This window comes from Sylvia atricapilla, chromosome 19 (assembly GCF_009819655.1).
Source record: "Sylvia atricapilla isolate bSylAtr1 chromosome 19, bSylAtr1.pri, whole genome shotgun sequence".
Lineage (NCBI taxonomy): Eukaryota > Metazoa > Chordata > Aves > Passeriformes > Sylviidae > Sylvia > Sylvia atricapilla.
Genome location: NC_089158.1, coordinates 9,210,461 through 9,223,151, shown reverse-complemented (window position 1 = coordinate 9,223,151; position 12,691 = coordinate 9,210,461). Strand labels below are relative to the sequence as shown.

Sequence of the window (12,691 nt, the reverse complement as noted above, 5' to 3'; positions counted from 1 at the left end):
GGAAGTTATGTGACGAGACATCAATTTGTGTTGGAAAAGGTGAGAAAGTTCATTTGCAGAGGGTGGCGGGTTCTCGGCAGCTCAGGGAGCTGCTCCGGGCAAACTCCGGGATGGGAGCGGCTGCTCCTGCTCCCTCGGGATCAGCGCGTTCCTCTCCCCAGCCAGGAGAAACACCAGTTTTTACCAGTTTTATTTTATTTTAAAATTTATTTTATTTTTTTAAAAAAATTTAATTTGTTTTATTTTTTTAAAAATTGATTTTACCGGTTTTAGTTTATTTTAAAACAGTAGTTTATCCCAGTTTTCCCAAAAATCCGCGACGCCTTGCACCGACCCCCGGCCAACCCTCAGGGCATCGAGGCTCACCGTGCCGAGACCGCGCCCCAGGTAGGCCACGCCCACCCACCACTGAAACCACGCCCCCAACACCGGAACTACGCCTCTACTACCAGGACCACGCCTCTTATTAACGGGACCACGCCCCATCGGTACCGGAGCCACGCCCCATCGGTACCGGAGCCACGCCTCCATGCACGAGACCACACCCCTCCGCGCATGCCCAATGGGACGGAGCCGATGGGGGCGTGGCTCGCGGCCATTTTGTTTACAGAGGGGGCCCGGCGGTTGCTAAGGGAGACGGGAGTTCTCGCGATATTTCCGCCCGGCGGTTGCTACGGGTGACGGGAGTTCTCGCGAGACTCCCGGCCGGTGGCGGAGGCAGCCAAGATGGCGGAGGCGGCGGTGGAGCTGCTGGAGCAGGCGGTGCGGCGGGACATGTCGCTGGAGGAGTTGCGGGCCCTGCGGGTCGCCCTGCAGGCCGTGCCGCTCGCCACCCTCCGCTCCCTCCTCGGCGGGCCCCACCTTGAGGCGCTCTTCGGCCTCCTCGCCGTCAATGACCGGTGAGCTCCGGCGCCGTGCCGCGGGCCTGCTCGGCCCCGCTGCTGTTCTCCCGGAGCGGGGCGCTCCTGCCGCCTCCACGGCTCATTCCCTGCGCTCTTTCGGGGCGGGAGGTGGCACAGCGGTGTCTCTCTCCTCAAGGGCTCGGTTTTCTCTCTGTCCCGCCCAGGGAACAAGTGTCCACGTGTGTTTCCATCCTGGAGAGGGTCCTGCAGGCCGTGGACCCTCTTTACGTGATCCATAACTTCAGGGACAAGCTGCAGAAGGGCCTTCTCCACCGCGATGACTCCGTGAAGATTTTCACCATCTCCCAGGTACCGGGTTTCCTCCAGGAGGAGGGGACAGAGCTCTGGGTTCGTCCCCATCTGCTCTTCCCCGCCTCAGTTTGTGCTAAAAGCAGGAATTGTGTCCTTCTAATCTCGCCATTTGGGATAATTACAGTGCAGCGTGTGTATGATATATAATGCTTTATGATGTGTCAGTCATAATGTCCAAATCTGTGTCCTTACAAAAGCAACTTGTGAATAAAACTTGTGCCACCTGATCAAAGCTTTCCAGGCCAGCACTGACACTGATGTGAGAATTAAAGCAGCACCTTTTTGATACTCAGGATACTTTAAACTATTGTGCAAACACCAAAACAGGCTGTGGGACCTCGACACTTGTTGCATTAAATTAAAAGAACAGGATTGTGGGATGTTGTGGTTTGGGCTGGATTTCTAGAAATTCACCTAAGAGCAGCTGCTCAGGCGTTATCCAGTTGAGTTTTAATCCAAAACCTTCAAAAAAATCCCTGTGATTTTGGCTTTCTATGCAGCTGGGAAAAAAAAAAAAACAAAAACAAAAAATCAAACTTGTTTTAACATTATTTTCTGTGACTCTTTGCTCAGATTGGGAGGATCATTGAAGACTCAGCTGCTGTCAGAGAAATCCTGTGCAGCCCCGAGCTCTTGCAGCAAGTCATAATCTGCATTGGTGAGGAGAAAATAGCAGTGGCCAAAGAGGTAAACGTGGCTTTGTTGGTCCCATTCCTCTGCAAGCTGAAGATGATTATAATCTGTTTTTAATTATTATAATAATGAGCTCTCATCAGTGAAAATTGAATTAAAATTAAGTGCATAGCTGTAATTAATAAGTTAATAAAGCACGTTGCAACTAAACCTGATAATCTCGGATTTTCTTCTCTGCGTGGTTTTGGTAATTTTTAATGACAAATTCTTTTTTTTTCTTTTTGCTTGCAGGCCATCAAATCTCTGTCGAGGCTGGCCCAGAACCAGGAAGGTTTGGAGGCTGTGTTTGGGAGCACTTTGTTGGATGAGCTGAGGATTGTCATGGGCACCAGTGACGTTGTTAGATACAGGGTCTATGAGGTGAGGAGGTGCTCTGGGGCTTTTGTCATTTAAATCATTGTGTAAATTGTTGTTTCTCACTTGCTTGACACACTTCTCCTTCATGTCTGTGCTTTGTCAGGACTAGAAAGGAGTGAGATTACAGCTCTGGGGGCTCTCGTGATGCCATAAATTCTCTTTCTCAGTTTTTGGTATAAAAATGTGAATTGCTGTTTGTTTTCTAACTTGCAGTGTCTAAAGCGTTGGAAGGGCTGCACAGAATTTTACTGAAGACACCAGAGAGTGTTTGTCTCTCTGAAAATAAAGTAGTTAACTGTAGCCTGTTCACTTTTGGATGTGAAGTGCAGCTGAAAGTTTTGGAGAGATGCCAGCTGTCAGTCTAGAGGTGTTTGGCAAAGGAGAAATTCCACAATTTGGCCATTCCAGAGCTTAATGAGGATAGCACAGGAAGAGCTGTCAAATGCTTGTGCTGTAAACTCAGAACATCCTTATGAGGTTCCTTCAGGCAGATATTTGGGTTAATGATAAAAATGTGATTAATTCCATATTTAATCTGTGTAGAGTTAATCAGCACCATAAGATCTATTTGGCTGTTGCTGCGAATTGTTATAATGTTTTTATAAACGGTCCATTTTCCTTTTGTTTAGTTAATTGTGGAGATTTCCTCAGTGTCAGCAGAGGCTCTGAATTGCTGTGCAGGCAGTGGGTTAATCTCTGAGTTACTGGAGGAGCTGACTGGAGAGGATGTGCTGGTCAGGTACGTTGGGGAGTTGGCCAAGGAGATTTCCACCATTGCTAAAACTCTGATAAACCTATTTCTACATGTTTCTTTTTCAGAAAAATGCTTTATCTGCCTCTGCTTAAACTGGCTTGAGTGTCAAATACCTTGAGTGTCAAAACCTGGCTTTATGCCTTAACCTGAGGACGAGCTGGAGTGATAATTATCACATTTGGCTGCAATTGGGGTACTTTAAATTAATTTACAAATCTAAAGAATGAGCTCAGAGAAGCTTGGGCAGCTGGGATCATTTGGGATTTTTTGCTACGATTTTATCTTATGGATATAGTTTCTTTTTCTTCATCTCTGAGCTCTTCAAAAGACCTGAAAGAAGCTGAAATGACCTTGTTTGTTGCAGAGCCACGTGCATAGAGATGGTGACTTCCCTGGCCCACACCCCTCAGGGGAGGCAGTACCTGGCTCAGCAGGGAGTCATTGACAAAATCTCCAACATCATCCTCCAGGCAGAGACAGATCCTTTCTCCAGCTTCTATTTGCCAGGTGACTCCAGGCAAAAAAAAAACAAAACCCTTGACTCCAAAACCTTCCTCCCAGGGTTTGCTGCTTGGGAATGGGTTAAACTGACAGCACTGTGAAGCCTCTCTGTTAAAATCTCCAGGGAAATTTTGGATATTAGATTAGATATAAATAAAACTTTGGATGTTTAAAAATTGTTGAAGGGTAATCTGACACGTGAAGAATGTTCCTCAGTAAGAGTGGTGAGATCTGGACAGGCTGTGCTGTAGCTTTAAACTTGGTGTTATTGTAGTGGGTTTTTTTAGGAATACAAACACCACGAATTAAGCAACAGTCAAAATATTTGGCTTGTTGCTTAGTTCTGTCTTTATTTTGAGCTTTTTTACCCACACTATTCAGACTTAATAACACATGTTTAGGAACAAATCAATCTGACATTAATGTACAAACTAATTTTGCCATTGCTGAAGTTGCTGTTCTTCCCCTCAATGCTATTTTTTATTTTTTTTTGGCCTTGTTTTCTCAGGATTTGTTAAATTCTTTGGCACTCTGGCTGTTGTGGACAGCCCCCAGCAGATCTGTGAGCGTTACCCTGTCTTTATGGAAAAAGTCTTTGAAATGGCAGAAAGCCAGGATCCAACCATGATTGGAGTGGCTGTGGACACACTGGGGATCCTGGGATCAAACGTGGAAGGCAAACAGGTTTTACAGAAAACCAGTTAGTGTCTTTTTATTTTTTTTTTCCTTTAATAAAACTTCCTCATTATAATAAGAGATTGAATTGGTTTGGGGGGTGATCCAGAAAAGAATTGAAAAAGGTATTCAAATATCTAACAAATACCCATCAGCCACATTATAAATGTAACTGTATTCCTGTAGAGATCTGGCTGAATTAATTAAGAGCACTTTGTTTTTGTTTTGAAAGGAGGCAGATTTCAAAATCTCTTAAGCAAAATAGGGCACCAGGCCAAGAATGCCCCCACCGAGTTACGCCTTCGGTGCTTGGATGCCATTTCATCTCTGCTTTATTTGCCTGTGAGTTGGGGTTTTTCTCTTTTGTTTTTCCTTCAAATCTCCAAGAGTGAAGTCATCACACGCCTGAAGAATTGTCAGGAGGCACTCTGCAGCCTCTAGGTTGGGTAGCAGTGGTGCTTTCAGTGTTCTGAGTCACTGATTTACAGTTTCACATTTCCTTAGTTGGTTTGTTTAAAGGTTTGGGTTTGTTTGTATGGAGCCAGGTGTTCTGAAACGTTAATAAAAGATGAAATCAAGACTTTATTGTCGAGGGAATGAGAGGTTTATATCCCTGTGCTCAGAGGGATAGGGGCAAACTGCTCCAGTCCCTGTGGTCTTTGGATCCAGGGCTCTGGGTTAACAGTGGAGCTCTAAATGAGTGATTAAACCATTTGAACACATCCTGAAAACATGAAAGCTTTTCCTGATCCTAATCAAACCCTTTCATTTCTGTGATTTACCTAGCCAGAGCAGCAGACAGAAGACCTTTTAAGGATGACTGAATCCTGGTTCACATCCTTGTCCAGCCAGCCCCTGGAGCTGTTCAGGAGCATCAGTACTCAGCCATTCCCTGACCTCCACTGCGGGGCTTTACGGGTGTTCACTGTGAGTGCTTTTGGTTTGAAACATCAGGGAGTGACTTGTGTTGCCATTCAGCCTCAGATTTATTTATTTCTTCCAAGTGAATACCACAGATTCATTGTTAAAGCCCAGAAGTGGTCAGAAAAAGGCATTTTTTCCTCGTGCCCCACTTGGCTTCCCCATTTAAATAACACAGACACATCATGTCTGTAATGCTGATTTTCTAATTAGTTGGAGAGGAGGGGAAAAAAAGGCAAGAACTGTGCCCTAAGGTGCTGCTTCTGTACCAGAGGCACTGCTGTGATAATTCCCTCAAAACTTTGAAGATGAGCACTGAGCTCTACTTGTTCTCCAGTGTTAAACCCTGCTGCTTGATTTGAGTGGCAGCTTCATTTAATTTTTCCTCTTCCTCATCCACGTACCAAAAACCCCCTACTGTTTAACTGCTTTTCTGGGGTTTTAAAATGCTTTCCCCACACCTCTCACATATTTTTTTTTTTTTTTTTTGTTTGTCTCCCTGTTCAGGCCATTGCAAACCAACCCTGGGCCCAGATGCTGATGCTGAGCAGCCCAGGGTTCGTGGAGTACGTCGTGGACAGATCCGTGGAGCCTGACAAAGCTTCAAAGGATGCTAAATACGAACTGGTGAAGGCCCTGGTGAACTCCAAAACCATTGCAGAGGTCTTTGGCAATCAGTATTACCTGAGGCTCAGGGCTTACCTGCAGGAGGGCCCCTATTATGTTAAGGCAGTTTCTACTACAGCTGTGGAAGGAGCAGAGTAATGTCCTTGGTGGCTGGAATCCCCTTGCAGAGCACACTTCTGGCACAAGTGTTGAGGTACAAGGTGTAAAAAAAAAACCTCTCCACACTGGAGGTTGTCTCTTTAAAGGAATGTGAAGATGTTTTGAACTCTGAAATGAGTCAGGAGAGCAAATTAAAGGCTGTTTGATATTTTCCACCTCCCCCCCTCTAAAGTGTCATGGCAGAAGTTCCCTGTGTGCTTCATGAGGCAGGTAACCCAGGTGAGCACTTAGCAGCTGCTGACTGTGTTTTATTTGGCAGAATTTATCAGTGTTTGTTTCAATTGTTCTTGGGTTTGGAGTTTCTGTGGTGTTTTCTCAGTAGGTCACAGTTCAGTTAAAAAAAAAAACCTCACCAGAACACCTCAAGGTTTATAACCTCAGATGCTGCCATAATTTCTATTCTTTTTTTTAATTAATTTCTTTTTTTACCTGCCAAATTTGGCACTTGCATGGAGCACTCTTTGTTCTGTCAGAATCCTGTTGCTGAATAAGCCAGTGACAGTGTCCACGTGAGGGAGTATGGACTGCATTCTCCTGTTTTCAGCCTGCTGGATGTGAGTCTTGCTGGAATAAATCATCCTAAATATTGTTTACATTTTCTGCTGAGGATTTAAAAAAAAAAATAAGAAAAAGTTTTTTAGCCCTTTTAAAAACAAATCAATGCACTCTGTAGGGATCAAACCCACCTGGGAGCTTTGTCTCCCTTGCTGGCTGTGCTGTGGGGTGGCAGCTCAGTTTAGTGGCTGGAGCACTACAAGGCTACTTCAGAACCAAATCTTCAATTGTTTACACTATTTTTTTAACAGAGAGACAAATTTTTTTAAGTGTTATTTAAAGAAGGTGTGGTATTTTAGTTAGACTAAAAGGGGTAAGAACGTGGAGCTCTTGTGTTGAAGGGAGTGAATGAAGTGGGAGTTTGGAAATGTGGCATCTGAGGAAGTTGGAATCTTCTTTTGGAGATGTCAGAGCTGTGGGAGAGAACCAGGAGTGGCTGGGCACTCCAGGGACGTGTGACATGTCTCTGTCCATGAACAGAGACCACAGGCTACTTCATATCAAAGACTTGTATTCCTTTTGTTGAGGGGGAGCTGAATAAAACATGAAATTACTCCTTTGGGGCTTATTTTACTACTCTGCCAGCCAGGTGTAACTGTAGGAGGTACTGCCCCCATGTGCCTGTGCTGCCAGGGGAATCAGGAGGATCCTGTCCTGCAGAAATTCTGATTTTACCTCTGGTAGGTGGAGGTGCAGCTGCCAAAAAATGCTGCCCAGGAGTCCAGGTGGGCTCAGAGGAGCTGGGGGAGATCCCTTAATGTTTTCTGAGCTGAGTGCAGGTGGAGGTGCCCTGCTGCTCGTGACCCCAAGATGTCCCCAAGTTGCCATCCTACATCCCAGTGCTGCTGCTTTTATCCTCAATGTGCCCAATAGACACCTGCCAGTGAGAAATGTGCTGTGGGTCTCATGGCTGGAGGGAGCACAGGAGCTTCATCAGTCCTGCATCCAGCAAACACATCCAAGCACCAAAAAGGAAATCTAAACAGTGTAAAAGTCCTTAGCTTGCGCTTGTTCTGGGCAGTTCTGTTATTTTGGGCTGGCTTTTATGTGCTGGTGGCTCTGTACAAGCCGTGTGCTGAAATGTCAGTGAAAGAAATCAATGTATAAAGCTGTTCTGCAATTCATGAGCCTCTTCCATGTGTGTTTTCAGCTGGGGCTTTTGAGGGCTGCTCCGTGTGCTGAGCATTTAGCATCTGCTTTGCATGGGACATTTGCCAAAGACAATATTTTAGAATGTGCAGAGATGCCAGACAAGGGGATTTATTTTTTTTTAATGTATACACGTATGCTTTATTTTGTTGAGTTTTGAGCTCAGTGTTGATTGATTAATTGATCACTTTCCCCTTATTACTCAGATGCAGTTCCCTGCCCATGCTGTACATTGCCATATGGATTACCTGCTGCTGCTGTATCTGATATAAATGACAAAACTGAAGTGTGATGGTGTTGTCATCCCCCCCTTAAAGTAACAGGTGGAGATAACTGAGGAAAAACACGAAATGGGATGCTGGAGAGTTGAGGTAACAAGCTGAACATTCTGTTTAAAAACCCAAAAAACGCCAAAACAAACCTTGTCATTTGATGGATGTTAACAAAGAGCATCACTTGAGGGATTTCCAGGATGGCTCAGTGTCTGTTCCTGCTGGAGCTGCTCTGTGTCTCTGGGAACCAGCCTGCTCAGAAGCAGCTCCTTTCGTGGATGGAAAGCTCCCCCTTTGTTACAGAATCCTTTGGAACTAGGTGATGCCTCACTCACACAAAAAAAAAAGGAGTTTTGAAGACTCCAAAGTCTGAAAAACCCTGGATATAGACAAAGGCTGTTGGAATACTCTTTTTTACTTCCGTGCATGCACTTGTAGGTACTCAGAGAGGCAGAGTACATCCAGTTCTGCACTGTCACACTGTCACAGTGAGAATTCATTTGCTGCTGAAGGGAAAAGAGCCAACTTTGGGAGGGCATCCTTTGTACTGAACGTTAAGAGGATAACACAGCTGATGAAAGGGACTCCAGCCTGTTTTTGCAGAAGTTAAAACGTTAATTGACGAAATGAAGGAGCTCATTTTTTATCCTCTCCAAGCTGAACTCTTTGAACTTATCAATGTAGGTCAGAACCTTGCAGGACACCAGGCTGTAGTAGGTTTCCAGTAAGGAGCAATCTTCCCCGTGGCTCGTTTCCTTCCAGTCTTCAAGCAGCTCCTCCTCCCTCATGTGGGAAGAGGTGAAAATGAATTTATAGCAGCAGGGGTTGTAGCTGATGTGCTTGTCCCCAGCGAAGCGGGAGCTGTGCCTGGCAGTGACAGCAGCCCTCCTAGCACAGATCCCCACGAAGGCAGCGGGGGGCACGGCCAGGGACACCCCCCTGGCAGCCACAAAAACCTTCCTGGCCACGTCCTGGGACATGAGGAAAGCGCTGCCGTGGCAGAAATCCGGGTAGAACTCCTCGGGGTATTGGTGCACGGACACAAAGGCGGGGCTCTGAGGGTCCCTGTCGGGCGTGCTGTGGTGAATCACCTTGCCCAGGTAGATGTCCTCCTGCTGGGTTAAGCTCAGCAGGTAGCCAGCCAGGCTGGGGACACCCACAAACACATCCTGGGCTGCGTGAAGGATGTACCTGGCGCGGGGACAGAAAGTCACCGTCCACTCCACGCTCATCAGCATCTTCTGTGTCTGCGTCTGCGGGGAGTCGATGAAGCTGCCTTCGATAATGTCTCGGTGCTTTTGTGCCTCTTCATCCATCTGCAGCTGGGTGCTGGCTGAGGCTGCCTTTCCTACAGCAAACACAGTCAGCACGCTGTAACCCCCGGAGCCTGTGGCGTTGCCCCACGTCTGCCTGATCACGTTACGCCTCGTCCTGTTCTCTGGGCTGCTGCGCACAACAATCAGCAGGAACAGCTCCTGGTCGGAGCAAGTCGCTGTGCTGTAAGAGAGGTTGGCCTTCAGAGGATCCAGGTGCAGCTTCCTGGCCCTCTCCCTGATCTCCAGAGCCTTTGCATCGGTGTAGGAGAGAGGCAGGGAATGCAGGAAGTACTGCTCCAGTAAATCCGCCCCGAAGAGCAGCAGGTGGAAAAGCAGGACGTTGAAGAGGATGAAGCACCACTGGTGTGTGCGGAGCCTGCAGAGCGTCAGCTGGGGAACAGCAACGTGCACACTCAATTCTCTGGCCTCTCAAAAGGCTTTCCCTCATTTTACAAGAGATTTGTGCAAAGCAATCACAACTTTCAGACCGTGGTCTGTGTATTATTAAGGTATTATTATTATTATAATTATTAAGGAATCGACTTGTGGCACAGTGAGATCCCAAGCTGAGAAGGATGTTACCATGTTGAAAGCTTCTTTCTGTGCATCCATGTGTGGAAATACTGAAAAATGACTTGCTATGAATAATTTTTGACTATTTTAAACCTGTTACTGTAGGGCTGAGGTGCCCCTTAATATGTCCTTGAAGGAGAATTTTTGGCACTTGGCCTGACACTGCCCTATAAAAGCTGCCAGGGTTAAAATCCAGAGGGAAAGGCTGGGTTGGATGGGGCTTGGAGCAACATGGGGAAGTGGAAGGTGTCCTTGCCCGTGGCAGGGGATGGGATGAGATGATCTTTAAGGTCCCTTCCAGCCCCAACCCTGTGAAAGCTGTGAGAAGCTGCAGCACTTACCTGCATGGTGCTGGGAGCTGTCCCTGCAGCAGGGGCTCTCTGGGCAGTTTCTCCTGGCAGTGGCTCTATCTGGGTCTGCAGGATCCAGTTACTGCCCAGTACCTGCAGCCTGTGGCTCCCACCTCACCTGTCTGGGCAGAGGAAAGATGATCCCAGGGGCTGATCGTGTTGCAGCCACATAAAACACAAAGCAAACAACCTCCTGGCCTTTCCCTTCATTAATTTCTGAGAAATAAGCAAATGCTGGAGCTCACTTGCTCAAGGGAACCCCTGGCATTGTTGAGCCTGTCCTTGATCTGCCAGTTTGCTGCTGGCCCTGGGGGTTGTGTTTTTCCCAGCTGAGCCGTTGTGGTGTTGATCCCCCAGCTGCTGAGCACTCTGCATCTCCTGAGCTGCAGCTTTGGGGCTTCAGTTGTGGGTTTGCCTTGTGTGGGGTGGTGGAGGACACCCCGAGGCCGTGGGTGCTGCTGGCCCCAGCTCTTGGGGCTGTGTCCCTGGGCTGGCTGTGCCTTGGGCTGCTCCCTGTTGCTGTTGGCTCAGGCAGGGCTGGGGAGCCACAGGGGCCTGGAAGTGCTGCAGGAGGAAGAGCCAAAGACACCACAAACAGGATGGAGCTGTCAGCAGGGGGAGAGTTGGCTTTGGCAGAGGGGCTCGAGGGTCCCCAGCAGCGCCCTAGGAGGGCAGGGAAGGGTTGGGTGGTGGCAGTGCTGCTCTCTGAGGGGTGGGTTGAGGCTTTGTGGGAACTCCAGCCTCCATGGGAGAGCAGGGAGATCGTGATTTCCTTCTGAATTTTGGGCAGATTTCTCAGGGTGAGTTTCTGTTCTGCATCCTGCTCTGGTTTGTCTTGGCTGGACCATTGCAAGGCTCCCTGCAGCATCCTTAGGGCAGCCTGGATTAGCCCAATGTCCCAGGGACATCAGGAAGGGCTTTGATTTGTGCCTGGAGGGGTCCAGGGTTAATCCCAGCTCAGCTCTCCCAGCTGTGTTGATACAGGGAACAGAGGAATTACAGAAGACACCAAGTTCCCAAAATCTGCTCACTGCTTGGAAGTGCATCATTACCCCGCTGAAAAACCCCAAAGCACTCAGAGTGGGCGAGTCCCAGTGTGGATTTCTAATTCAGGCTCTCCAAAAAGAGGGAAAACTCCTTCTCCAGGGCTCGTGTGTCAGCTGGGCCACAGCTTCACCCAGCCCAGCCTCACACTCTGCAGTCCTCACAGAAGTTGTGCTTTGAAGCTGGGTGAGCTGTCAGCACGGGAAGTGTCAGTTAAACGTGTGCCCTGAAATAAAAGGCTAATAAGGAAATATTTTTCATGTATAGTAATAAAGCCCTGCAGCTCCAGATACCCATTCTGGGGAAAAAAGAAAAAAAAAATTCTTCTTTGAAGATATTCTGTCTCCAGCTGAATCATTTAATCAGCAAATAAATACCAGCGTTTGAACCCTCTTACATTAAAAATTGAGTGTCTTTAGAATAATAAAATAATAATAATAATAAGCCCCACATGTGTATCATCCCTGGTGCAATTAGGCCCAGCGTGGTGCTGGCAGCCCTGCTGAAGCCATTCCTTTAGCACTGCTCTGTGGTGGCAGCAGCAACTTTGATACCTAATATATAAAATTAACACTCCCCTACCCCAGCCAGGGCGCAGGCAGCTCTTGGATGTGGGTTTTTATTTATCCACAGAGCCTGGCGGAGTCCCACTGGGAGAAAGCTGAGGAGCAGCAAGGCAAAGACTGCTGGAGGGGAAAATAACTGAGTCCCTCAGCTCCAGGAAATTTGCCTGGGGAGTGCCTCCATCACCTCTAATCCCAGGTTTCAGGCAAACACAACTCCCAGCAGCTCACGTGTGACCTTATCTCACTTCCCAGAAAGGTAAAGTGAAGCTGCTTTGGGGAAATCTTCACTCACCGGGAGATCCAGGGATTTCCTGGGGAGGAGGGAATTCAGGACCCTGGAATGGCTGAAGTCAGGTCAGTGAGGATGGGAACACTGTTCCTGCAGCTGCACTGAGACCCTGCACAATCTTGGAGGAGTAAATTAGGCAGTCAAGCAGGAGAGCAGAATTTCCTGAGCCACAGGGCTAGAATTCATTTTTTTGAGAGATAGTTTTCACATTTTCATTAAATTTTATGTCCAAGCAAAGCTCACTACAGGAGCAGGGATGTAACGCTGTGAGCAACCTGAGCTGTCCTCAATCTGTGAGGTGGCTCAGACTGAAGCACGTTTGGGTTTGAATTTTTGGAGAGCAGGTATTTTGTGATAAGCAAAGATGAAAGCAGAGCTGCCAGGAGGGTGGTGGGAGATGCTGTTGAGCAGGAGGAGCCCGGGGCAGGCAGTGAGTGCTGCAAGGGAGCAGCTGAACCTGCAGCTCCTTAAAATGTCTCCTAAAGTCTCCTGGCTTCCCTCCCAGTGCTGGGAACGATTGGAAGGGGGAGCAGAGCCTGGCTTGCCTCAGTTCTGCTCGACTTCACGTGGTGAAAATGCGAAGGCTTGGGATGACACAGCGTTCTCGGGCGGCGGAGCAGCAGCGGGAGGATGGATGGGAGTGACGGGGAAAATCCAGGGAAAATCGGCTTTCTTT

General features: G+C 47.7%; 2 protein-coding genes across 2 annotated transcripts; one reads left to right on the top strand and one right to left on the bottom strand.

Moving 5' to 3' along the window:
- Positions 1 to 607: 607 nt before the first annotated feature.
- Positions 608 to 7,891, top strand: PSMD5 (proteasome 26S subunit, non-ATPase 5). Its single transcript, XM_066332911.1, has 10 exons — positions 608 to 899; positions 1,067 to 1,211; positions 1,788 to 1,901; positions 2,139 to 2,267; positions 2,894 to 3,003; positions 3,383 to 3,525; positions 4,028 to 4,219; positions 4,427 to 4,536; positions 4,981 to 5,121; positions 5,623 to 7,891. Exons 1-10 carry the CDS (start codon positions 727 to 729, stop codon positions 5,878 to 5,880), a joined length of 1,515 nt encoding a protein of 504 aa, XP_066189008.1. The 5' UTR covers positions 608 to 726; the 3' UTR covers positions 5,881 to 7,891.
- Positions 7,892 to 8,321: 430 nt separating this feature from the next.
- Positions 8,322 to 11,320, bottom strand: B3GALT9 (beta-1,3-galactosyltransferase 9). Its single transcript, XM_066332912.1, is given in 4 exon segments — positions 8,322 to 9,583; positions 10,108 to 10,163; positions 10,166 to 10,244; positions 10,246 to 11,320. Coding segments are annotated over 4 exon segments (1,308 nt in total). The 5' UTR covers positions 10,327 to 11,320; the 3' UTR covers positions 8,322 to 8,491.
- Positions 11,321 to 12,691: the final 1,371 nt, after the last annotated feature.